We start from the raw sequence: 25,000 nt of genomic DNA on the forward strand, positions 1-25,000 counted from the left end.
GCGCCGCAGCGCCCGCTGCGCCGGCAGCCGCGCCTGCTCAGCCGTCGGCCGCACACCCACATCTGCCCGCCTGCGCGTGAGAACTAACAAGATGAGAAGAGAAAAAGGGAAGAAAAAAAGATGTGGGCCCACATCATTTTCTCTCACTGACATGTGGGCCCCATATATTTATTTTATTATTTTTTTCTGACTAGTATGCCACGTCAGCAAAACCAGTCATCTATACTGCCTTGGGATCCAAATTAGACGGTTTTGTATAGTTTAGGGGTGAAGATTTCTGATTTTGTGGTTAAGGGACCTTAAAATCTTGATGTTAAGTTGAGGGACCTCCGGTGAACTTATTCCTATTTACTTCCGTTTGAATTTTAAATACACGTGTACTAATATTTATTACAGAGTTAACAGTTTCTTAAAGAAAGTCTTGTTTTATAGAAGTAATTTTATAAATGTATTTAATAAAACTAATTTCAGATCATGACTTTTCTGGGGGGAATGTCATTGGACTATCTTTATTAATAAGAAAATATAGTTACATCGTCCACGCTCATAATAAAGCTAGGGGCCGGTTCATTGATCCATATACATGATTTTCTTGAAAAAAAAAAGACCTAGCCAATTCATGGAAACCCTATCAAAACCATTATGTAAATTGTTGCAATCTTCGTATATGGCTATCGATGCCGTTGTCGAGAAACCTCCATCTAACATAATGTCAACAACCTACATACAATCTATCTGAATAATAAACTTATTCCAAACCATGACTTGGTGCTGATGGAAAACTAATTTCACAAGTAATATTAAATGGGTTCTTGCCATGTACAATATTTATAAGCTAAAGTATATAAGTTGAAATCCGTTTCTATTTCGACTTTAGAATCTCAATAAGAAGACCTAAGTAACCATACTCTATATCCCTTAGCTCTAGCTTTAAATACTATGCTTTACATATCAGATGTTTTAAAAAAATTCTTGCTACTAAAAAATACCAAAAAGTATGTCCATTGAAGAATGCAGCGGCGGCGCCCTGAACCATATCTCCCGCACATTAAGGATACACGTTATTCTCCTCCTCCTGCTCTAAACAAATCACAGACAATAAAAAAAAGCAATGGTTGAGCTAGTAGGAGCTCCGCTTGATCCGGTAAATGAGCTAGTATCAATCTATCATGTGTCTATGCTCCTACCCTACCTCGAGCATTGTTCTCCTTCCGAGAGGCTAAGCGGTGGACTTATTAAACCTGATTGGAGCCATGTTTGAAAACACAAGATAGATTTTTCTTTTTTTTAAAAAAAGATTTTGATGCCAATGAGAAAGGGAGATATTAGCTTTGAATCTCCCTAGCCATCTATACATAGAATATTCTATGTTATATGGTTTTGAAGTACTAAGTTGAATAAGGATCAATATTTACCAATTCAAGTACTATGTACACTTACGAAACAATTCAAAGCAACTTACTATCATAGAGGTTCTATTTTATAGATATCGTGAAGTATTTTTAATAGGACAACACACTGTCTGGCACCGTTTGCAAAAAAAAAAAAATCCTCTATATCTGTCCTTGTGAATACTGGCACACTGAAATTTCAGTTTAAGAATTTATACACTGATAATCCAAATTACAACCACAAGTTGTGGCGATTTGGACAGAATTTTGTTAATCCCAAGCTAGGTGTTGACCATGGGTCAACAATCTCCCATGGTGCCCGTGGCCGTGGTGTACGCAACTTGTCCGCAGCCGCGACCCCGACCCGACCCGACCAGACTCGGCACCCGCTTTCTCATTTTTTTTTTCTTTTTGCCGACTTCCCCCCTCAGCCGCCACACGCCCCCTCGCCGCCGGCGACCTCGAGTTCTAGGGTTAGGGTTTTTGCCCCGGCTCGCCAATCCACTATCGCCCAAGGCTTCGGCCCCAATTCGACGCCCGCGGGTTCAATTCCGAGCGCTCCCGAGTCGAATTGTCCGCCTCCACCGGTGGAATTCCCATGCCTCTGAGATAAGGATTTTGGGGGAGACGCGGGGCGAGCCGGGCGGCCATGGCGGGGAGCTCGAGGCCCGACCTCGGCGGTGGCGGGAGCTTCCGCGAGGGCCCGCAGCTCTCCGGGGCGGGAACCCCGAGGGCGCTGGCGGAGCCGCCCCCGCTGGCGCAGTACCTCCCCCTGGAGTCGTTCCCCGTCGGCGATCACAAGCAGTCGCGCGCCACGGAGCTTCGGCGGGTGCTCGGCGTCACCGTGGAGGCGGAGCAGTCGTTCGGGCTGGTGCAGACCAAGCCACTCCCTTCCATAGCGTCCGAGGAACTCAAGCGGATCCGTGGGGGCGTCGTGGAGTCGTCGGCCAAAGCCAAGTACATGCTGCTTACTAGTTACTGCACACTACTGCTTCAATCTGCATTGCTCATTAACCCGCAACCGGTGAAATGTTGTGCAGGGAGAAAACCAAGTCGCTGCAGGATTCTATTCAGAAGCTGGATAAGTACAGGAACGTTGTCACGCGGAGGCGGCAGAGGAGCGAAGGAGGTGCGACTGAGAGGTCATCAGGGAGTGGGTCGGGTTCCCTGAGGATGGGGGCTCAGAACAGTATGGATAATCCTGGCCAGCGGCTGGAGGAGAGGGCTAAGAGTGCGACCACAAGCAAGCGTGTCCGCTCATCGCTAGCAGCAGATGCACGGGTTTGTACTTGTGCTACTCTAAAGATTCATCCAGGGATTTCATTTTGCTCGTTTGCCACTGTCTCCATCAATGTAAATAGTTACGTCGATACTACAGGATTACAGAATTACAATCATAAGCTGCTCTGTTACTGTAATATAACAAATTAGTTTGAACTTTCAACTGGTAATTGGGCATATGCCACATATCAGTGTGCGTTGGCAGTTAACATGGAGTAGCAATTTAAATTTTATTGCATGCTAAAAAATGGATTCCAAATGCAATTGGACCCAATTACGTGGTCATGGTTACCAATTTGAGTGAAGGAATACATCCTGTGAGTAGACGTAGCTGATCAGGTTAATATGGAATGTACTTAAGCATCCTTTTTGCTTATTTTGTAAAGAGCAGCTGAAGCTTATTTTTGGGTCACTTTTATGTCTTTGTATCTCTTTGTTGCTGTGGTATCCATGTGAGCAATATTATATTATTATATATGAGAGCACATTTTCGTCATTCTAAATTCAACTTAGAGCTACCTATGAGGCATGGTATTTCTTTTTGGGCGTTATCGTACTTGTTATGTATTTACTGTGCTTCCAATTTTCCTTTTCTTTGACTCTTGTGATATATATTTCAGTTAGAAGGGCGTGGTAATGTTCCTACAAGGCAAGGTCCTCTGGCGGACAGTGAGAAAAGTTCCTCTTTGGAGAAGGAAAAAAACTCTTTGAGGAATGTCAATGCTGCATCAGGGTTTTCTGAAGACAAATTACGGGGCCTAGCTCCTGGAGGTGAAGGTTGGGAGAAAAAGTTGAAACGTAAGCGCTCTGTTGGAACTATGCTGAACAGAGGCAATGACGTAGACCGAGATGTTAAACCGTTGGTTCAACATAGACCAAACAATGAAGCTCGCATGCGATCTAGTGATGGTCTTCCAATTAGGTAACTTTCATACATTGTTGTTACTTGTTAACCTTGTTATATGAGTTAGTTTCTGTACAGACTTTAGCTTCAAATGAAAACATCATTGAAACGAGACAATGAGGTTTACTATGCCACACACTATAATGACATCATAGGTGGTACTCCTATGAGCATTGAGGTCTGTCATCATCCCTTTAATGCTGTGTTGACAGGCATGGAGCTTCTGCTGGAGCATTAGGAGGAAGCAAGATGGATGGAGGTTCTCAACAGAGTAATGCAGGTTCCCGTTATCTACTGAAGGCAGACATGGACTCCACTTCTCTTCCAAATGAAAGAAGAGAGCGCCATTTAGGGATAGACAAAGAACGGGTTTTGGTGAAAGGAAACAAGTAAGCATAGTAATTGGTGGCATTATTTTAGCAATATATGCTATGATACAAGCACACTGATTTGCATTTTGGAATGCCTTTAACTCTTTGTGTGATTGGTTACACTGATACTTTGTATACGCAGTTTCTTGTATTTTATGAGTACTCCTTTTTTGCGGGGAGATGAGTCCTGTTGAAGTGTTGATTATTTCTACTCTATACCATGAATGAGAAATGATGTACTGAATCATTCTTCTCTTATTTAGGGCAAATACCTCTGAGGATATGCAACCTGGAACTTTAAATCCTCTGACTAAGGGCAAGGCATGCAGAGCACCAAGAACTAGTTCCCTTGTTGTTATGAATTCATCATCCACTCTTCAGCGCTCATCTGGAGGAATCGATGAATGGGAAGAAACACCATCTACCAATAAATCCTCTCCTTTGGGAGGCACTGCAAATCGCAAGCGTCCCATGACTGCAAGTGGGTCTTCACCTCCTGTTGCTTGGGTGGGTCAACGTCCACAGAAAATGTCACGGACAAGAAGAGCAAATGTTGTTTCCCCAGTCTCAAATTTTGATGAAGGCCTATCTGAAGGATCACCACTTGATGCTGCTGTTAGACCAGCGGTAGAGTCACCTGGCCTTTTGCTTCCAAGGGGTGTAGCTAGTAATAATTCACAAGTTACACCAAGAATGGATAATATTTCATCTCCAGCTGGTCTGTCAGAAAGCGAAGACTCTGCTGCTACGGAAAATAAGAACAAGGATAAAATCAGTAATAGTGGTGATTTTGAGAACGAGGGCGCAAATTCAGCCCATAATTCAGCAGACTTAATTATCTCATCGAAGAAAAGCAGGATACTGTTAAAAGAAGAGCTTGAAGATGGAAGTATTCGACGCCAAGGGAGGAGCGGAAGAAACACTATGCATGTTAAAGGGTGTGCATCCATGCCAAGAGAGAAGTTGGACAGCCCAGAAACAAGAAAGCTGCTGAAGAGCGGAAGACCTGTATCTGAAAAGAATGAAAGGTGCTTGATGATTGGAACTTATTGAGGTTGTTAGTTATATGTATCCTAATGGAACTAATTAATTTCTAAATTGATTCAGTAAGTTGGGCCGCCCTCCAACGAAGAAGGGTTCAGACCGCAAAGCATCATCTCGACACTCGGAGATCCTAAATTGTGGGTTAACAGATATATCAGGTTTCCTGAAAGGCACCTTTATTATCCACCTAATGCCTTCGAATTCTATAAGGAGTTAAGGATGTTAAGAGTCTTGACATTAAACTGTGTGTCATAGGTGAATCAGAAGATGACCGGGAAGAGCTTCTAGCTGCTGCAAATGCTGCGCGCAGTGCCATTGGTGTGCAATTCTGCAAATCAAAGTTTCCTATATGATTTGCAGAGAGCTGTAATTTTATTGGCTCATGATTAATAGGTTCCTTATCCTTTCTGCAGTTAATGCATATGCTGGTCCATTTTGGAAGAAAATAGAACCGATGCTTACTTTCATCAGCTCTGAAGATTTATCTTTCTTAAAGCACCAGGTTGGATTCTGTTTGCCCTTTTGACTTTGCATAAGTTGCTTTACATTTTTGCCTGTTTGGGATGAACTTCCACTTACCAGAATCTCTGGTCAGATTACATTTTTGGAAGAGCTTGAGATGGGCATGTCTAACTCATCCGATGAACATAATTTGAACACATCAACTAACTACAGTGGGCCATTATCAATGGTATTTTGCCTGAATTACTCCACTACAGAATTTCAACAAAATTCTTCAACCTGTGTATTCTGTTATATCTCCACTCTAAACTTCAAGCATATGGACTGATATCCTCTTTCCATATGTTCTTTTCATAAACAGGGTCAAAATTCATCTCTGCCTCAGTCAAATTCATGTGTGTCATTGGAGCAAAGCGAAGCAAATGGACCCAGGACAAGAGAATCTATTGATATTTTGTCTCCCAATGATGAAAACACTGCATCTCAAAAGACACATGCAGAAGAATTGTTTGGTGGAATGGCTTCCTTGACACACAAACTCTTCTCTGCTTTTATTGTAGAAGATGGTGATAATTCTTCTGAATGCAATGGAGGAGATATACTTCTTGAGTTCTCAAATGACTTCCTTCCTTATGCTGCCAACATGAACTTAGAAAATGATTTTGCAGCTAGTGCAGTAAAATCCAACTTTGGATCAAGTCCTGATTTCAAGCACTCAAACCATAGCTCAGTGCATAACAGCATGTCCAATGGTTTTACAGCTTCCAGCAATTTGAGGGCCTCATATAGTCCAAATTCAATTTGCAGTGAGAATGCATCGGATGCGATAAAATTTGCAGTATATCCAGAAAATGGTGGTTTTCATGAATTTGTGCCACATATCTCACAACAGTATCAAAACTGTGCAAAAAGTACGCCTTTACCACCATATGAATATCAGTATGACCAGTTGCCTGTGCATGACAGAGCTTTAATCGAGCTGCACAGTATTGACCTTTGTCCAGAGATGGTATGGTTCCTAAAAACCTTCCATTATTTTGTAAATTTGAAGAATATATACTGCTTTCCTGGTTATAATGTTATATGCCAAGGTGTTTCTCAAACATCTCAATTAGCATGAAAAGAAGTTGAGACCATACATTTTCTTCTGTTGCCAGTTTGTTGCTCTGGTTCTGGTGTTTAGGAGACTTTGATTTCTTATGTTATGCTATGAATGTAGATGTAGCTTTCTATTTATTTGCATTCCTGGTGGGGCATATGTAAATTCCTGTTGGCACAAGGCACCTAGTGCATCAATGGTGAGGAAAAATATCGATAAAATGTAGATCACCTTAAGAACTGCAAAAGTAGTGTGCTGTAATTTGCATTTTTATCTTAACCATTGTTCTTAGGAGCTGCGAAGATATTAGCAAAAACTTTTTATGATAATAAAATATACACCAATACTTCGATTGGAACAGAAAAATACTGAAATTATAACTTTGATCTGAGTGGAAACAGCTGAGGGGTTTAGAGGTCTTGAGGATAGGAAAGGTTAGTGCAAGGGGTTGGACGCCAATCAGTTGCTAGAGTGACTGTTGCCCCTGTTCAATCATGAGTTCTACTAGGGTGAACCAGTGGTGCTTATTCCTTGAGAGAGAGCCGAAACAATTTTGGTGCAAATCTTTGATTCTTGTACGAATGCTCCCTACTCAATATTCTTGCTTGAAAAAGAAGTCCTGACAATTTTCTTCTTCCGGTAGCCAAAGCTGGATGATGGAGAGGATGAGGACATTGATAAAGTTATTACGGAGCTGCAGAAAAGACTGTTTGAGCAGGTTCTCTCTCTCTCTCTCTCTCTCTCTCTCTCTCTCTCTCTCTCTGTGTGTGTGTGTGTGTGTGTGTGTGTGTGTGTGTGTGTAACCTTGTAAAGTGTATAACGTTTCTAGATTAGCAAAGTATAAAGAACTATTCTAACTTGACTTCTTATTATAGTGAGAGCTATGATTATTCAGAAGTAGTACCCCATACAATCATCATCATCCCACCTCAATTTGGCCTATTTGAATGATAAGGGCATGGCCAAAACTACTGACACAACTGGTCGTGTGGTCTTGCCAACTTCTCTAGCAAGTTAACTGTGTTCAGTAAAAATCTAGCATGATTTGGGGTGGATTCTCTTGATAGGAGAATATGTCATAGCTTTCTCAGTGCCAAGTTTTCAAGCAAGCAATTAGTAGAATAGCTGAGTCGGTCTTGAAATTACTTATACATTGTGCATCATCTGGGTATGTTATCACCACAAATGAGATTTTCGATCACAGTTCAGGGCTTCAAGCGATCCTGATTTTTCCGTATTTCTCATACTTAGATGATATTCTTTAGGCTTCAATATCACATAAAATTTGTATGAGAACACCTACATTTCATTGTGATGTTTCCTGGACAGTATTTCTTTTGTTACTTCCAGATGTATTCTGGGAAATTGATGTGCTTTTTCTAAGAGTTAACACCTATTTAACACTTGTGCTCCTCGACTTATTTCAGGTGAATCAAAAGAAGTGCCAATTACATAAGTTGGACAAAGCAATCCGTGATACTAAAAATATGGAGGAGAGGTATTAAATATTCCACCCCTATACAACTTTCCATTATAAACACATATATGGAAGTTATAACAGCAACTAAACTTGGATTTCAGGAGTCTGGAGCAACATGCAATGAACAAGCTAGTGGAGATGGCATACAAAAAACTGATGGTACTTGAATATTCTTTTGGTTACATTACCACTTACTTACCTTTTATAAGTGTTTATACTTTACACAGCATTATAGGTTATAGAAACAGTCTAATTTATACCAGACGAATAAGATTAACATCTTTTTTGATAATCAGATTTTGGGAAAATATGCTATAGAGATTCAGAATGGCCATCTTATACGATCTATTTTCAAACACCTAATAGATTCCTAGTAACTCGGTTTTGAAAGGCATTAATTGTTGCTTGTTAGCTTTACCTGTACAACTGAGTAAATACTGTTGGTCTATAATGTTACTTTGTACTAATGAATACACATACACTTTCTTAATGTTGACCTGTGCCCCTGATTGCATGCCATATTTGTTCTATTTTCACAGGGTGGCCGTGGTAGTTCTAGTCATAAGGGTGGTCTCAATAAAGCTGCTAATAAGGCTGCAAAACAAGTTGCATTGGCTTTTGCCAAGAGAACACTTGCCCGGTGCCAGAAATTTGAGGAAACAGAGAAAAGCTGCTTCAGAGAGCCTTTCCTTTGGAATGTGCTGTCTGCACCTTTGCCAAAGAATGATGCAATAGATGGTAATACACAAACTATTGAACAGCCAAACAAGTTGCATAAAACCCAGTTGTTATGTTACATTACCATCAATATAATTTTCTCTATGCTTCAGGTGGTCTCCCAGGATCTGCAGATAGGCCAAAGCTTTTAAAGCTTGACAGAAGTCCATTGAGCCAAGGTATTTCACTGTTTCTAGCATTCTTCAACAAATCCTAGTGGAATATGGCGTGCAGACCTTAAGTAGGGATCATTAATGTACTACTTGATGTTTGTTAGAACTCTTTCTTCAAGAGAGATGTTAAGCTTCTGCTGATCCTTTTCCAGGTACTACAAAATGGAAAAAGAGTGACCGAGAAAGGGATCAAAACAGAGACGCGTCTTTGAAGAATTCTAATTCGAAATCAGGACGCAATTCGTCCGGCAATGCAAGGAGTGAGCGTAAAACTAAGATAAAACCGAAGCAAAAGCTAGCACAGTTGTCGACATCTGGAAATGTTCTTGGAAGAGTTACGGAGCCATCAAATTTCGCAGCACCCGGCCAGAGAGAATCCCATGATTGGACGAGTACGTCGAGCACAAGACCTACTCAACCAGTCAGAAACAGCGCAGCTACTGTTGCCCAGGATACCTTAGATGCTCCATTGGCAAATTTGCCTGCAATAGATCCAATGGACATCTTGGACGTGCCTGAAGGTAACGACATCAGTTCGTGGTTTACTGATGGTCTTGATGATTCCTTACAAGATTTTGACTTCTCCGGAGGCCTAGAAATCCCAGATGACGATCTTACCCAACTGGGATTCATGTAAACTGAACCGGTAAATATGTACATGTTCATATTAATTTTAAGTGTTGATCCTATGTTAGCACTGGCATTGCTTGGTTACCGTGGTAACGGTGACTGATTAGTCTCTTGTGCCCCAAAGGGCAGAGCTTGCAAGTTGCAACTAGGAATTGATTCATTTATATATAGCGTAAAACTTGTAGTCGCCTTGTCGCATATCTGCGACCAGATTATTGGTCGTATGATGTTTTATCTTTCTTTGGCCACCAGGAAAGAAAGCCAGCGTTTATTCACAAGGCTCTCTGGAGCATTTGTGGCACACGTCTTGATATGATACGAGTATTAAAACTAATTAGTAATAAATCCTCTGATTTGGCGGAGCGGACAAAGCTGTCCGAGTGCATTTCTCAAGCAGTTAACAGCTAAACATAAGATGAGAGATGATGGGTTGTCGCTCCCTAGGCAGAACATCAAATTTTTGAGGTTTTTTTTTAGAGTTGAGGGGGGAATGTCTGAGTAGAGGAGAAGATACGCAAGGCATGCAAAAAGGGAATTGAGAAGAGAGGAGAGGTGGAGTAGTGGTGCAACCCACGTCTGTCCTCTCTCGCTGCAGCTTAACTGTATCTCCGATCCATTCGATCGACGACCAACCACCTCTCCATAATATATCCACTCGTCTTAATTAGTCTCCACCAATTCTCTCTTTCTCTCTCAATTAGTCTACGACATTTCGTTCTGTCCTCGATCGAATTAGGAGGTTCGTTGAAGAAGAGAGGAGAGAGATCGAGGTAGGATATTTGATATTTCTTTCAGATCAGTAGGTGGCTTGTCGCTTGAGCTTGACAATGGACGTGGCCGGCGGCGGCGAGGAAGTCGAGGAGGTGGAGGCGGTTGACGGCGGCGAGCAGCAGCCGCCGATGGAGATCGGTTGGCCCACCGACGTCCGCCACGTCGCCCACGTCACCTTCGACCGGTTCCATGGCTTCCAGGGCCTCCCCGTCGAGCTCCAGCCCGAGGTCGCCGGCAACGCCCCCAGCGCAAGGTAAGCGTCTTCTTCTTCTCCATCTCCGGCGGCCGGCGCGGCGGCTGACAACTGTATTATTATTATGGATATGGAATATTGCAGCAAGACGGTGTTCGGCGTGTCGACGGAGTCGATGCAGTGCTCGTACGACGCGCGGGGGAACAGCGTCCCGAGCATCCTCCTCCTGATGCAGCGGCGGCTCTACGAGCAGGGCGGGCTGAAGGCGGAGGGCATCTTCCGCATCGCCGCCGACGACGCCCAGGAGCAGGCGGTCCGGGAGCAGCTCAACTCCGGCGTGCTCCCGGAGGGCGGCGTGGACGTGCACTGCCTGGCGGGGCTCATCAAGGCCTGGTTCCGCGAGCTCCCCGGCGGGATGCTGGACTCGCTGCCGGCGGCGGAGGTGACGCGGTGCCAGTCCGGCGACGACTGCGCGAGGCTGTGCGCGCGGCTGCCGGCGGCGAAGGCGGCGCTGCTGGACTGGGCGGTGCAGCTGATGGCGGACGTGGCGAGGGAGGAGCGGAGCAACAAGATGGGCAGCCGCAACGTCGCCATGGTCTTCGCCCCCAACATGACGCACGCCATGGATCCATTCACCGCGCTCAAGCACGCCGTCCACGTCATGAACTTCCTCACCATGCTCATCGACCGAGCTCTCAACGACGTCCAAACCTGCAACAACTGATCCATCAATATAATTAAGCCCACCATGCATCTCGATTATATATGATCACTTTAATTATAGCACGTAAATTGCCATTCGTAGCAGGGTTAATTAATTAAGCTTAATCAAATTTGTTTGTTTTAGTTTCATTTTACTTTCGTCCATTACTCAGTTTAATTACTACTACATGTGTCGAGAGCTGACTTCTTGGGTCTGACTGTACGTAGCATCGAGCAAATCAGCTGTGTCATGAACTACATGCATGTTAATCATTTTCTATAACATTTTTAATGGATCAAATATTAATAAAACTAATAATGGAAATGGAAAAACAATTGAAATTAGCTAGAAATTTTTAAAAACTTATTTTAGCCCCACTACTAAAAAATGGTCATTGGTGCCGGTTGGGAACTGGCTATAAGTGCCGGTTTCCCAACCGGCACCTATTGGTCGGCACCAATAATAGTAACCGGCACCTATGACAATTATAGAACCGGCACCTTTAGCTTTGCTCGAGCTTAAAAAAAAAGAGAGCCGGCTTGAATCGAGCCGAACTCACTGAGCACCGTAGCCATGCGCCCAAATCAAATTGAAATCTCCAAATCATCCACAAATCGTCACCAAAATCGATCAAAACATCTAATAAAAAATCTACAAAGAGATGAGGGAGTAAGAGGGGCTGGCCGCCGCCTCCCCTCCGGCCAGATCCGGCGGAGGGGAGGGCGGCGCCGCGGCCCGTTGCCCGCTGCCTCCCATCTCGCCGCCGCTGATGGCGCCGCCGAAGCCCATCGCCTGCCGCCTCCCCTCCTGCCGGATCCGGTAGAGGGGAGGGCGCCGCCGCTGACGGCGCCTCTGCTAGGACGTCGCCCGACCGCCACCGTGCAAGAGAGAAGACGAGAGAGAGAGAGAGAGAGAGAGAGAGAGAGAGAGAGAGAGACGAGACGAGAAGCAAGAGAGAAGGCGAGAGAACGCGCGTGAGAGAGAGAGATAGAGATAAGGCCGATAAGTTTGACTCATATAGGGCGTCGGCCTGGATCGGCTCGGCTCGGTTTGGAGAGGTGCCGGTTTTTTTAAAAAACGACACCTATAATATAGTATAGGTGTCAGTTCTATAGAAGAATCGATACCTATAGTATAGGTGTCGGTTTTTCTTTAGAAAACCGGCACCTATATTATATTAAAGGTGTCGTTTTTTTTTTAAAAAAACCGGCACTTATGTTATAGGTGTCGGTTCTTCTTTAGAACCAGCACCTATAGTTGTTTAAAGGTGTCGGTTTTATATGTTTTCAGTCTACAGAGGCGGGAAAAGCATTACAGGTGCCGGTTTTAGTTTTTCCGGCACCTATAGTGCCGATCTCTATGAGCTTTTTTGTAGTAGTGCCCATAGATGAAATCCGATACATTAATTTTAAATTAGTACCCATTTCATTGACATAAATTAGAATTTTCCTGTTCTATTCATATTTCTATGGTCTTAATATTATGTGAGTGGTCCAGTATTATGGTTGTGCTGGACCAGAAATGAATAGTATCCAATAGGCACTGTTCATCGTCTTCCCTATCCGAAGGTGAGAAGCAAAAGAGGAGGGAAGATAGATGCGGGTGCTCCGGCGACCAAAAGGCAGTGAGGAATGTGGTAGGACGTGTCCCATGATATGACTCATCCATAGATGGTGTAGGTTGGTAACGAAGAAAACCAGAACAACAGGAACACGACCGGCAACGACGTGGTCCCGATAGATATAGAAACGACAACACTGAGCTCTCGGACGAGGGCTTCCATGTTTTTTGAACACGTAGTAAGAACGAAAGATGGAGAATAAACAACTAACAATGTTCATCGTCTTCCCTAGTCAAAAACGAGAAACATAATAGGAGGGAGGATGGGCGCCGATGCTGCGGTGACCAAACGACGGTGAGAAAGTTGGCCAGATGTTGTAGAGGATCTTGCTGCTTGCCTATTTTGAGTAAGCTCGGTGATGGCTGGGCTACTTACACGTGGGCCTCACATATTTTTGTATTCCCTCCTTGCTGACTAGGATGTCACGTCAACGAAACCACCCATGCATACTGTTATGGGACCAACTTTACACGGTTTTGAACACTTGAGGGGTAGACATTTCTGGTATTGGGGATTGGGGATGTTATACATACTCGACGTAAAGTTGAGGGATGTCAAGTGGATTTGTAGTGCAACACTAGTTTGTCTTGGGGTCTTGGTAGGGGAATTGGGCATTAGGCCTTGCAGCCACATATGGGCCTGATTCATCAAAAAAGACTTGCTATAGGCCCATTAACTCAATTGAGAGTGAAAAAGAGCGGGAAAACTAATGATTACAGTTAGCGCCGGATCTATCTAATCCACCCTATAATAATTCACTAACTGATGATGATGATGTTTATACATCCTACATACTACTTCATTTATCAAATCCAACGGCTCTTATTCCTCTACCCCCGATCGGACGATCATGATCAGCTCCACCTCTCTTCCGCCTCCGCGTCTCGCCATCGCTCCCTTGTGCCGCCGCCCGCCACCTCACCCTCCCCGACCCGTGCTCCCTCCCCTAACCCTAATCCCTCCCCCTCCCCCAATCCCGGCAGCTCCTCCATCGCGCAGCCACCGCCGGCTTCCACTGCGCCCCTGGCCATCCCTCCCCCTCCCCAATCCCGATAGCTCCTCCCGTCGCGCGAGCCACCGATCGCCCACTGCGGTTTCGTCGTCGCGCAGCCGCCGGCTTCCACAGCGCCCCCGGCCATCTCTCCCCCTCCCCATTCGCGGCGGTCTCCGTCACGCTGCCATCAAGTCGTCATCGATTACTCGCCCTCCGATCCCCATCACCCCTCCTCGCCCCCACTCCGCCACCAGGTAAGCATCGCTCGATCCCCTTCCCGTTCCTTCCTTATTTTGTCTCTCTTGTCCTCAGTTGAATGTCTCCCTGCCGATTCTGTGGGATTGTGTGGTTCCGTGTGGTTCTGATCGTTCGGCTCATATGGTCTAACTTAGCAAAAGGGGTAGTTTGTAGGCAATAACAGCAGATTTCAGAACTTTCATTCAATTTATAAACGACCATGAGAACAATTTTGTAGATTAGTTGTTGATTTCACTCAGCCTCTGATATCTACATGCATGAGGCATTGCATTGCTTAATCTGTCATTTTAATAGTAGATGGGGCTAGGCTGTAGCTTAATCTGTCATTTTAATAGTAGATGGAGCTAGGCTGTCGTAATATCCAAGGGAATCCAAACTGAGCGCATTGTCAAATAAGCCTAAGCCAAAATTTGAAATTTCAAACTTAATTTTGAAGTTGATTTTAATAGGAATTTATCGAGGCTATAAATTTGTTATTTATTTTGCAGAAATGGCGGAAGAAATTGCAACATCTAAAAAGCTTTTTCTTAATGCCAAGAAGAACGGGTGTCATAATGTGATTGATTTTAAGGAAAAATTGCAAGACTTTGATTGTACTCTGACAGGCCTGCATAGAGGTAAATATAGAATGGATACGATGGAGTCTGATTGTGCCATCAAAAAGTTTGATGTTGACCGAACAAAGGCAAGCACTTTTTCCTTGATAAAGAATGTTCGTCACACAAACATAGTTACCGTCAGAAATTTTTATGACGAAGTGGGACAACCGAGATTCGTCCTATCTTGGGTGGATGGTAGCCTTACGGCATGGGTAAAAAGTGAAGGAGCTAAGATGCTATTCAAGAAGTCATGGACTGGTAGATCGCCGACTCCCACGTTTCGCCAAATTGTCATGTGAGTTAAAAAATCCCTTGTATTTGCTTCTATATTGAATGAAATGAGATTGTTGTATATAAATATTATATTGAATGGAAAGTAAAGATGTTTCTAATAATTGAATAGAAAGAAGTGTTTGAATAGCACATTAAGTCTGCATTTTAACTATTGTAAAAATATCTGTTTTTCAGTGACTTATGTGCTGGGTTGGAACACCTATTTGAAAAGGGCATCTATCCAATACGCATAGGTGTCGAAGATATGTTTGTGAGGAAAGCCGGGAGGAAACCATCGGTGCAACTACTGATCACCAAAGGTAATTTAATTGCAGCTGAACAATTGAGAGCTTTTAATATGCTTGAGAGGTACCTGAGGTGACTTATTTTGATTCAATACCTAAATTGTTGTCTCAACTATATGGCTTGACTAGCTAAGAATTGTGTACATAGATTCATTTTAATGTAGACCTAATGAGTTGTCTCAAGTATATCACTCAACCAGCTAGTTTACTGAATCATGTACATATATTCATTCTAATGTAGAGTCGTGGGATTAAATAATATGCATCTCAGTCTCCATCGTTTGCTGAATAAAACTGTTGGTGATCATGGAAACGTGTTTCTCATCTTTTTCCTAATTTTAGCCCCCATCGTCTAATTTGATGTCGCAAAATTACCTGTCTAACCTTCTATCTAAACATCATGTTTATACCTGGCCCACTTTGTTCTGAATAAAACTGTTGGTGATCGTGGAAGCGTGCTTCTCATCTTTTTACTAATTTTAGCCCCCATCGTCTAATTTGATGTCGCAAAATTACCTATCTAACCTTGTATCTAAACATCATGTTTATACCTGGCCCACTTCGTTATTACCTTTCCTTGTTTACCTTGTGTTATAAACCGTTAGATCACACAACACAATGAATCCCAAGGACTGATTGACTTTAAAATGCATTTGTGCAGCTAAATCATTTGTAGAAAGCGATAAAGTTGGAAGTAAGAATATTCAGAACGGTCTTTGGAAACAAATGAGGGATGCAATAAAGGATATCTTCAAGGACCATCTGGACTCTCAGAATTCCAATGACTCTGTCCTTTCGAGATTCTTTGAGCACATTGCGGAAGGTGGAGCAAAAAAGCTGCAGAACTATCCACTTGACTGGAGTGAAAAGGACAAGGCGAAGTACCTCCTCAAGATCATCGCAATTGACAAGTCAGAAGTACAACAGAAGCTTAGTAAGGTGAATATAGTCTGGCCACCGGAAACCGTGTCTGGAAAGTTGCCCTCTCCCTTGAGAGAGATGAAAGTTCATGAAATGACACGGGCCCACCCTGCAAGCTATGATGTGAAAATACCATATGACTATTTAAAGATATGCAAAAACATGATTAAGCACTGGTGGGTTCTTCCTGAAGATGTGAAGGTATAATGAAAACATTTCAAAAGTTTGCCATTTGTAATGTTTCAAATCTTTGACATGTCTTACATTTTAAATATAGGCCGAATGCTCGACATGGAAGAGGCTAGTAGAGAAAATGGATACGTGGGATCCATTACTATGGTGCAAGTTATATGATTTGTTTGGTTAATCGACCAAGGTACCTTCAAGCCTTAGTCTCGTTTGATTTTATTTGGTCAGAATATCTTCCTTAATGGTTTCATGTCCTGCTATTGGGATTTTCGAGATGACGTCAAGCTATTTGTGGTTTGTGTACTCTGCAGTGAAACACGGCTAGTCTGTCTAAAAACATCATTTGTTTTTGGTCCTTATTTCAAACTGCCAAGAACTAAAAATGAGGAACAAACTGAAATATTGTGCAGTTCGTTTTGGCTTTAAACTGTGAATCTGCTCTTAATTTGAACCAATTCTTCACACCTATAAAACCTTTCCAAAACTGTGATATACCTTGTTGACCTGATCTGAGAGTGTAAAGAAATTTTCTTAAGGTAGATATTTTGCATGAATTTACTTACTACAAACAGCCTCAGATTCCTTTAGTACCATATCCATTTTAAAGTAGACATGCCAATTCCAAACACCCCAATTCCTTGGGTCTACATTTGAATTGTGGCGCTGCTCCCAGCCAGAAGAACTTTTGTTGTATTTTATCCATTGCTTTGTGTAAACCCTTCTAGAGAAGGTAGATATGTACATGCCATCCTAGATTTCTACATTAATCACATGGTTATGCACTCATGTTTCATTTTATATGCAATGTTGCACATGATCACATCTAAATATTGCTGTTCATCCTTTGTTTTACAGGAAGACATCATACAAGCTCCCGATGGTGATAAGAAATTTGGCATCATATGTGTAACTCTACATGACAAAGAAGAATCGACCCAGTTAACAGCCAGCTAGCCATGTTATATTTCATATTGGTCCTACTACAAGCTGAAATGAGAAACCTATGCTACAAACTGGTAGTATGTTCGAGCTTCTGAACATGTCTGTGTTCTTCTTAGTAACACCTTTGCTTGTATGTTAAAGGCCTGATCCATATGGTCGGATGATTGATGGAGAATTCTTCCTCCGACTGAATATTTTGTGCCCGAAAGCTGGAATTGTTCGGATTTCGGCACTATGGGATTCATAATAGTATTATTCCGCAGGCTTTAAACTAAGTGTTGGCTCTGCTGGGGTACACACCAGATAGAGCCACATACCACTTACACCAAACATACTCGTATGTACTCTACTGTAGTTTGTGCCTCGCGCTATGCTATTGCTAATCTCCAGCCTTTTCATGATGTTTTGTGACATGGCTTTCTTCTAGTGACATTATTGCTCCTCGTTGCCCACAAGTCCACAACATATCGACGCATACAAATTATCTCATCAGTAGACGCAAGAAAGGAGAACTAGTACCATTATACAAATTACTATCTACGACAGTCAGCCAGAGCCTAGGAGCAAGCGTTTGTTGATGTGCTTCCGGACTACTCACTCTACTTTTATTTGTTTTTGAGGAAAACCAAATGATTTATGGCCCCTTTTAATCATAAGAATAGAAAAACAAAAGAATAAAAAGACACAAAAATATAAGTGTAAAACAAAGTATTACAAAATATAGGAAAAATATAGCAATGATTTTTTGATTGTACCGCATGCAAAAGGCACAAGAATTTTAGAAGAGATAATTTGAGATTCAACCTCATGTTTTTTTTTTCAAAACTTGCATGGAATGAGCCATTTCATAGGAATATCATACAATTCAAATGGTTGCATAGGAAAAAAATCTATAGAAATGAAATACTCCAAAATTTCTATGATATTCCTTTGAATTAAAGGGGCCTCTAGATTTCTAAGCACTAATTCTTATGAGTATCAGTCGGTTTATAGGAATGTAGGTATAAAAAAGCAAATGAAAATTTTATTTTCTACAAGTCGTAGAGAGAAAACATAGAAATTTTTTTATCCGTTCGAATCTCTTGAAAAATTCCTATAAATTTAAATGTGCATACATTATTATTCATCCGTTTTTCTATCCATATGTATTAGAATTTCTTCCGAACAAATAAGCCCTAAAATAAGATGTCCTGGCTGTGTACATGTCATTAATGACATGAAAACCTACTAGAATCTTGCGATTTTCGGACCGTCCGACTGCTTTTAGATTCGTGTAACATCCCCCAACCCTAAAAACTCATCTCCTTCACGCCTCCGCCGCCGCCATTCCAGCAGACGATCGCTCCTCCTCCGCCACCGCCGCCCCAGCGCGCCGCCGCCCGTCCTCGTCGGCTGGCCTGAAGGCGCGAACGGCGCCGGGGAGGCCTCCCCGGCAGGCCTCCTCTCCCCCCCTCCTCCTCAAACCAGCGGCGGCGAGGTGCCCCCGCGGCGCCGACTTGCCCGTCTCCCGGGGCTCCCCGTCGCCAACAACGGTCATCCCTCTAAAGCCGGTGAACTGCCCCCGTCCCCCTGCGACCTCGACCTCAACTCGGGACCTTAACTGGTCGGGGTCTCGCCCGCCAGTCGCCGGAGTTGGAGGAGAAGCTCACTGGAGCACGAATCGCGCAGGAGATCTGAAGGTTAGAAATTTGCAAAAAATTTGCCCCCATTTCCTGCCGAATGTGGTTTAGCAATTCCGAATTAACTAAGAGTGTAGCCCATGTCGAATGCATGTATGAAAAGTGAACTAATGTTTTATAAACACAATTGATTGGAACTTTTTAATCTTTAGTCTTTCATGCAAACTATAATAATTGTACTCTAGGTTACCAGTCTGCATGCACTCTGCACAATGTCCAGTGCACTCCATAATAAGCCTAGGAATTTTGAATACTACGGACAATTTTACGAACTTCCATCACTGGGAAATTGCAAAAGTTGATATGGAGTAATATTGAAGTACTCCCTCTGTTTCATAATGTAAGACTTTCTAGCATTGCCCACATTCATATAGATGTTAATGAATCTAGACATCTATATGAATGTGGGTAATGCTAGAAAGTCTTACATTATGAAAAGGAGGAAGTATGTATTAATCCCGTTATGACCAATTAACCATTGCTATGAAAATAAAAATTGTCAAGTCATTTTGTAACAAGGATTGTTTTTTTTTTGGCAGATTCTTACCAAAGATAGGTGTGCAACGATTTGCTAATCACATCATAATGGCCACACATTCTTTAGGTACTATGTTTGCCTCTGAAATGTACTGCGTATTTTTTATTGTCTTAGTATTCCACATTATCTTTTACTTTTGCATCTTGTACAGCACAAATGGTGAATTAACATAGAGAAAATTCTATTGTTTCAGTGGTTTATACAACTAAAGTTCTTTTCAAATTTAATTCAGGTCAATCAAAGAGCAAGGGAAAAAAAGATGACAGAAAATCAGTATAATTCTATCTCTTTTTTCATATTGAACTTCTTGCTGAATGTTCTTATATGAATAAAAGTATGATTTTGCAGATTAGCATTAGTTATCAGCTGAAAAATCAAAAATGGGATTTTAGGAAGCAACAAGGAATATCTCAAGCAAAGATACCTTCAGATATACCACTTCAGTATGGCATCGTAGAGGATCTTAATTCTGAATTGATATTTGATTTCAAGAATGCAGATGCAAGTGGACATCACTGCATACAAATTATGACAGAATGCTTTCATGAAAACATATTGCACGCTCCAGTTGTTGAACATAAAAATGAGGAAGGTCCCTATTCAATTTGGCATGAGCCCTACACAGGCAATCTTAAGTCATATCTGGAATCAACTTCATTAGGGACTAATATGATGCATGGGAGCAAAGTTATGCTGCCAACACCTATGCTACAAAGTATTATAAGGTTTGCAATGTCTTTAGCCTTACATAATACATGATGAACTGTAAACTCATTTAATTATGTTATTGTTTCAGCAAAATTTTTGATGGTATGGAGCTGCTGAGGCTGTGTGGAAAGTACCATGGGAATTTTTCTCTGGAGAATACATATTATCTCATAAAGGAACGTAAAATTGTTGTAAAGCTTGCAAACTTTAAAAAGAAAGGTGAGAAAAATCTATTGATTATGTCAACAAATCGCCATGTGGATAGAAACAAATTAGGGATATATAAGCACATTATTTAGATGGCTTCTGTAATAAAATCAATATTTAATTTCAGAGACGAAGAGCTCTACCCGAGTATACCAGGCTGAGGACTTCCAAGCTATTGGTGTCGCACTGCAGGAGATCTCGAAATTCGCTAAAGAACATAAATATTATCGTTTTGACTGCAGTCAAATTGATGATCTTGCTGAAGATCTCAGAGAGTTTGCTTTGTAAGTATGTAGTGACCTAAACTACAGAGTAAATAATTTCAGTATATGTTCTGATGTAAGCTAAAATTATGCCGTAGTTGTGTCACAAATATTGAGATGTCCAAGTAAGCTGTGTCTATTGTAAACCAATTCGTGATGGCAAGTCTCGGAATCTTGGTGTTTTTGGTTAAACAATACTGTCATATTTCTTTTTTCTGTAGAATGGAGTGATGATCGTGTAATTTGGATGGTCTTGAGTCACACGTTTTCAATTTGGCTAGGCAGTTTTTGTTTTTGTTCCCACTTCATCAATGGTCAAGCAGGTTTTTGCTAAGCAGTTCATATTCAGAAATAGCGTCTTGCATGATTCCTTGTGGCTGCCATAAAACCATGAACAATGTAAATGATCATTGCATCGAACTGCATGGGAGGAAAACTTGATTCCTCACAAGGATACCTCTGAACTCAATTCGTAAGATTGCGAGTAGATTTTTATTTTTTCTTCTGGCATAGGCTGGTTAATCTAGCCTTTTAGATCTCGGAACATTTCAATACCAGTGCAATTGAAGAACTAATGACATAAATAGTTTAACAATGTTTTTTATACTATTACTAAGTATGCACCTGCAATGAGAATACTTTCTAGAAATTGAGAGTATAATAACTTTGTCTAAAGAGATAAATTCATGATTCATTGTGCTACATTGTCTGTTACGTAGTGGACAGTTAGATTCTATCAAGGAAAAGATCAGAAGGCATCCTTTCTTCTGGGATTATGATAAAAGGAAGTTCCTTCTCATTTCTGAAGTTCCACTGGCCATGATCAGTGCATCATTCCGATCGAAGATTCAGGAATGTAAAGATTTGTGTATTGTCCCTTGGGGTAAAGATGACTATGACGGGTTAATTGAGTTGATGGATGGCTACCGAGTTGATAAGAGCATGCCTAAATTTGATAAGAAGAGCAGAGTTGATTATGTCTTATGTATAAGTGGGATGTACACCCATGAGAAGGAATTGAAGGTATTATGTTTTGTTAATTACCTTCTGTTACATGTTTGAAGTAAATAAAGTTAACTTTTGTTAATTTCTGCTTACATGTTTGCAGTAAATAAAGTTAACTTATTACTGTAAATTACAGGCACAAGTTAAAGTCGATAGGGTCATCATGGAAAGAAATCCCGGGCTATTCTTACTTCTGAATTCTTTGTTGCCAAGCTCTTGAAGACTTCAATGCAAGCGATAATCAATTTTTTGAAGGTAATGCCATGTAGCATTGCACGTTTCTTACCCAAACTTGCAACCTGTCTACGCTTTAGCCATTTTAGCTACTGCTGCAATCTTTTTAAAGGACATAACTTTTTAGAGGAATTACTACAGTCATTGAAGTGTTCTTTTAGTTGATTTAGCTGTTACACATGCTAAATGATCTGTTCTTGGATCATTGCTTGATTAGGTTGTTTTGTGGGCATGCGTTGTCTAATGGATCTTTTTCTAGATGACTGTTGAGTGACTTGGCCAGGTCTAGGCTGAAAGAGTGCAGAGAGACAGGTAATTGACGACCTGCTTGATTATATTTCTTAGGTTGTTTTGCAGGTATGCAATTATCTAGGATGAAAGAGTGCAGAGAGACGGGGAGGTGGTGAGGAGAAGGTGGACAAGGAGCTTTAGATCAGTGTCTTGACAATGCTGAGAACATGTAGCTCTCCTGCCTCATTTCTTAGGAATGTTTTTCTCTGAGTACTTGCTCAGCAGGGGGAAACCCAGAACACAGCCATCTATTTGTGCTTTGAAGGGGATGGGATAATTGGATGCAACCCTGTGCAGAGATTTGTGGGGATGTTTGGCTGACTATTTTGCCTAGGCAACGGTGGTGTTTGAGTATGGGGTAAATATGTTAGGTGGATAATTTGTTGGTTTGCTATCTTGTGAAGTGGGGGTTTAGGATTTTGAGAGTTCCTTTTTTTATGATGCTGATGGTCTGATACAACGTAATCCTTTCTATTTCAAACAGCTGGTATCTGCCTGGGTTGTGTTTGGGTTCCACTGATTAACCTTGGGAGGGAGGGGGAGCGATCGGGAGAGAGGGTGGCTAAGTTTATTGGGTCTGTTTGAAGCTCCAATATGAGAAATAGGAAGCGCAATATTTTTCAGAAATGAAATAGATGCACGATTTTTCTTTTATTTGCTAGTGAGGTTGGGTGCAATTTTGCAGCCAAAATAGCCATAAACCTAGGACCGCTGACCAGCGTGCAGTGAGTGGTGCCTACTACATAAGCACTTGCCTGGACAAGTAACTGGCAGCACTCAATGCCTGCTGTCAGTTGTGTTTCATATTGTTCTATGAAACATTTGCAGACTTCTATACTCAGTTTGCCTATAAAATCTATAGTACGTTTCTCTGTGCAGTGTACAAACAAGAGTTTGCTATTGGAATGTTCTGTATCTGACATCAACAAACAACAATATTCTGTAAATATCCGTAGGCTTCAAACTTTTGCAGAAACATGTTGTGCATGCAGTTTATGCAGAAACTATGGTTCATAGTTTCCTATGCTTTGCTCTAGAATGTTAAAATGTTTGCAGAAACACGTTTTTGCCCGTTGTCCTAATTTCTTTGAATGGATCGATCAATTTGACAATACACTCCTGGCGTAGTGGTTTCTGCACTTCTGAAAAAAACGACCAGTAGTGTTTGAAAACAGACGAGGAAGCTAATAATGTTATGCATTCAGTTTTTTTCCCATTACAGTGGTTTAATTTTCTCCTATACTAGTTCTTTTGATAAGTTAATTTTCTCCTGTACTAATGTTATGTATCAGTGTGTTCCCTTTTTTTTTTATATGTAAAGTATTTTCAGTACATAACCTTCACGGCATTATCTTGAAGAAACATCTTGTTTTATGTATATCTCAAATAACTTCTCTCTTCAACACAGGTAAATGTGCGGGTTGATTTCAAAGATCCTGATAGGATACCCTTTTGGGAAGAGATGAAGCTTATTACTGATTCTCTAGAGTCGCTTCCTTTCAGAAGAGACGAAGCTTAGTAATGGTTCTCTAAAGTCGCTTCCTTTCCTAGAGTACTTGTTAACGTGCTCTTTGCATGCTAGAGTTAGCAGGAGACAATTTAAGGCTTTGAAAACCTCGCGCAGTAAAGATTTGTATTGCTACTACTATACTGGTTCTCGCACTGTTTGCTTATTACTATACTAAGATCAAGTTTAATAGTATAGCCAAGCCAACTAGTGAGTATAAATTATTTTAAACTTAAAAAATAAATTAATATGATTTTTTAAACAATTTTCCTATAAAAATCTTTTTAAAAAATATCGTTTAACCGTTTGGGAAGCGTGCTTGCGGAGAACAAGATAAATCTTCTTTTTTTTTTTTGTCCACTGCTCAAATGCCGCCGCATGAGGGGTACAATTGCACCGCTTTTGGACCTCTAGCCATTGAGCCAGCCCAGGAGACAACGGGAGTAACTATATAAGAAATCCTGCTAAAATTTTGGCATAGTTATCAAGATTTTGACAATGCCAAAATTTGGTAAGGTTTTTTTTTTTGCCATCAAAATGATCAGACCCGACAATTGCACAATGGCTCGAGACTTCTCTGCTGGAGGCAGGAGACGACATTGTAGTACCGGGCCCCTCGGGTCAGCGGCAAAGGGAGAGATGGGAGCTTCCTGGGCTGGCACAGCTGCTGGGCCGAGTGGGAGAGAGTTGGCGGCCCAGGAGGGAGAAGAAGAGGGAGGAGAGAAAGCGGGCTGATTCGGGGGAGGAGAAAGGAAGAATGAGCCAGATTTGGCCCATAACTAGAAGAGGGTTTTAGTTTATTTTTTATTTAAATTAATTAGTGAAATTATCTTTGTATTATTAAAATTAGCAATTGTAATTAATCATGAAGAATTTAATGAATATTAAATCTAGTCAAGTTATTTTTCTCACATTTACTTTAGTTGTAAATTAATTTAATTCTATACCTATGCCTACTTAAAAAATACACAAGTATCCTGGAAAGTTTTTGTGCGTCACCCGTTATCGCGTCATCGCACGTCATTGCTTCCTCATGCTCTCCACTTCGTCTGTTGTATAAATATAGATGATCGGTTGTTGCGTGCATCCATGCTGGAGTAGGAGAGAACACGTTCGCGTAGAAGATTCGTGCCCAGATCGGTCCTGCGGTCACCCGCGCACAAGTTCGAGCCCATATTGTGTGCGCGAGCCATGCACGCTCAATTGTACAAGGCCAACTCCAAATTTTGTTTGGCCGAACAGTGGTA

The 25,000-nt window shown here is 41.7% G+C and overlaps 4 protein-coding genes across 10 annotated transcripts; all 4 read left to right on the forward strand.

The window, feature by feature from the left end:
- Positions 1-1,775: 1,775 nt before the first annotated feature.
- On the forward strand, positions 1,776-9,736 carry LOC127774762 (uncharacterized). 3 transcript variants are annotated; one of them, XM_052301058.1, is made up of 16 exons: positions 1,776-2,348; positions 2,432-2,672; positions 3,293-3,594; positions 3,789-3,965; positions 4,211-4,975; positions 5,055-5,149; positions 5,247-5,309; positions 5,405-5,493; positions 5,587-5,682; positions 5,815-6,462; positions 7,196-7,270; positions 7,980-8,050; positions 8,134-8,191; positions 8,572-8,770; positions 8,863-8,928; positions 9,075-9,736. In XM_052301058.1, exons 1-16 carry the CDS (start codon positions 2,041-2,043, stop codon positions 9,557-9,559), a joined length of 3,738 nt encoding a protein of 1,245 aa, XP_052157018.1. In that variant the 5' UTR covers positions 1,776-2,040; the 3' UTR covers positions 9,560-9,736. The 3 variants fall into 3 exon arrangements, with proteins under 3 accessions (XP_052157018.1, XP_052157025.1, XP_052157032.1); XM_052301065.1 differs by having other exon boundaries at positions 5,256-5,309; XM_052301072.1 differs by having other exon boundaries at positions 5,055-5,128.
- Positions 9,737-9,869: 133 nt separating this feature from the next.
- LOC127774786 (rho GTPase-activating protein 1-like) lies at positions 9,870-11,471 on the forward strand. Its single transcript, XM_052301082.1, has 2 exons — positions 9,870-10,576; positions 10,661-11,471. The coding sequence occupies exons 1-2, from the start codon at positions 10,380-10,382 to the stop codon at positions 11,238-11,240; spliced, it is 777 nt and encodes a 258-aa protein (XP_052157042.1). The 5' UTR covers positions 9,870-10,379; the 3' UTR covers positions 11,241-11,471.
- A 2,343-nt stretch (positions 11,472-13,814) lies between these two features.
- On the forward strand, positions 13,815-18,010 carry LOC127769202 (uncharacterized). The gene is made up of 6 exons (XM_052294795.1): positions 13,815-14,088; positions 14,581-14,986; positions 15,160-15,284; positions 15,931-16,391; positions 16,468-16,566; positions 17,235-18,010. Exons 2-5 carry the CDS (start codon positions 14,583-14,585, stop codon positions 16,555-16,557), a joined length of 1,080 nt encoding a protein of 359 aa, XP_052150755.1. The 5' UTR covers positions 13,815-14,088; positions 14,581-14,582; the 3' UTR covers positions 16,558-16,566; positions 17,235-18,010.
- Positions 18,011-18,621: 611 nt separating this feature from the next.
- On the forward strand, positions 18,622-23,960 carry LOC127757528 (uncharacterized). 5 transcript variants are annotated; one of them, XR_008013486.1, is made up of 10 exons: positions 18,622-19,000; positions 19,540-19,604; positions 19,771-19,811; positions 19,887-20,263; positions 20,335-20,465; positions 20,581-20,737; positions 21,436-21,739; positions 21,858-21,976; positions 22,173-22,267; positions 23,655-23,960. XR_008013486.1 is itself a non-coding variant. In XM_052283062.1 (9 exons), the coding sequence occupies exons 2-8, from the start codon at positions 19,586-19,588 to the stop codon at positions 21,939-21,941; spliced, it is 1,113 nt and encodes a 370-aa protein (XP_052139022.1). In that variant the 5' UTR covers positions 18,622-19,000; positions 19,540-19,585; the 3' UTR covers positions 21,942-21,976; positions 23,655-23,960. The 5 variants fall into 5 exon arrangements, 3 of the variants coding, with proteins under 3 accessions (XP_052139022.1, XP_052139037.1, XP_052139029.1); XR_008013487.1 differs by having other exon boundaries at positions 22,215-22,267; XM_052283062.1 differs by lacking the exon at positions 22,173-22,267.
- Positions 23,961-25,000: the final 1,040 nt, after the last annotated feature.

This window comes from Oryza glaberrima, chromosome 1, assembly GCF_000147395.1.
Source record: "Oryza glaberrima chromosome 1, OglaRS2, whole genome shotgun sequence".
In the NCBI taxonomy this organism is placed as follows: Eukaryota; Viridiplantae; Streptophyta; class Magnoliopsida; order Poales; family Poaceae; genus Oryza; species Oryza glaberrima.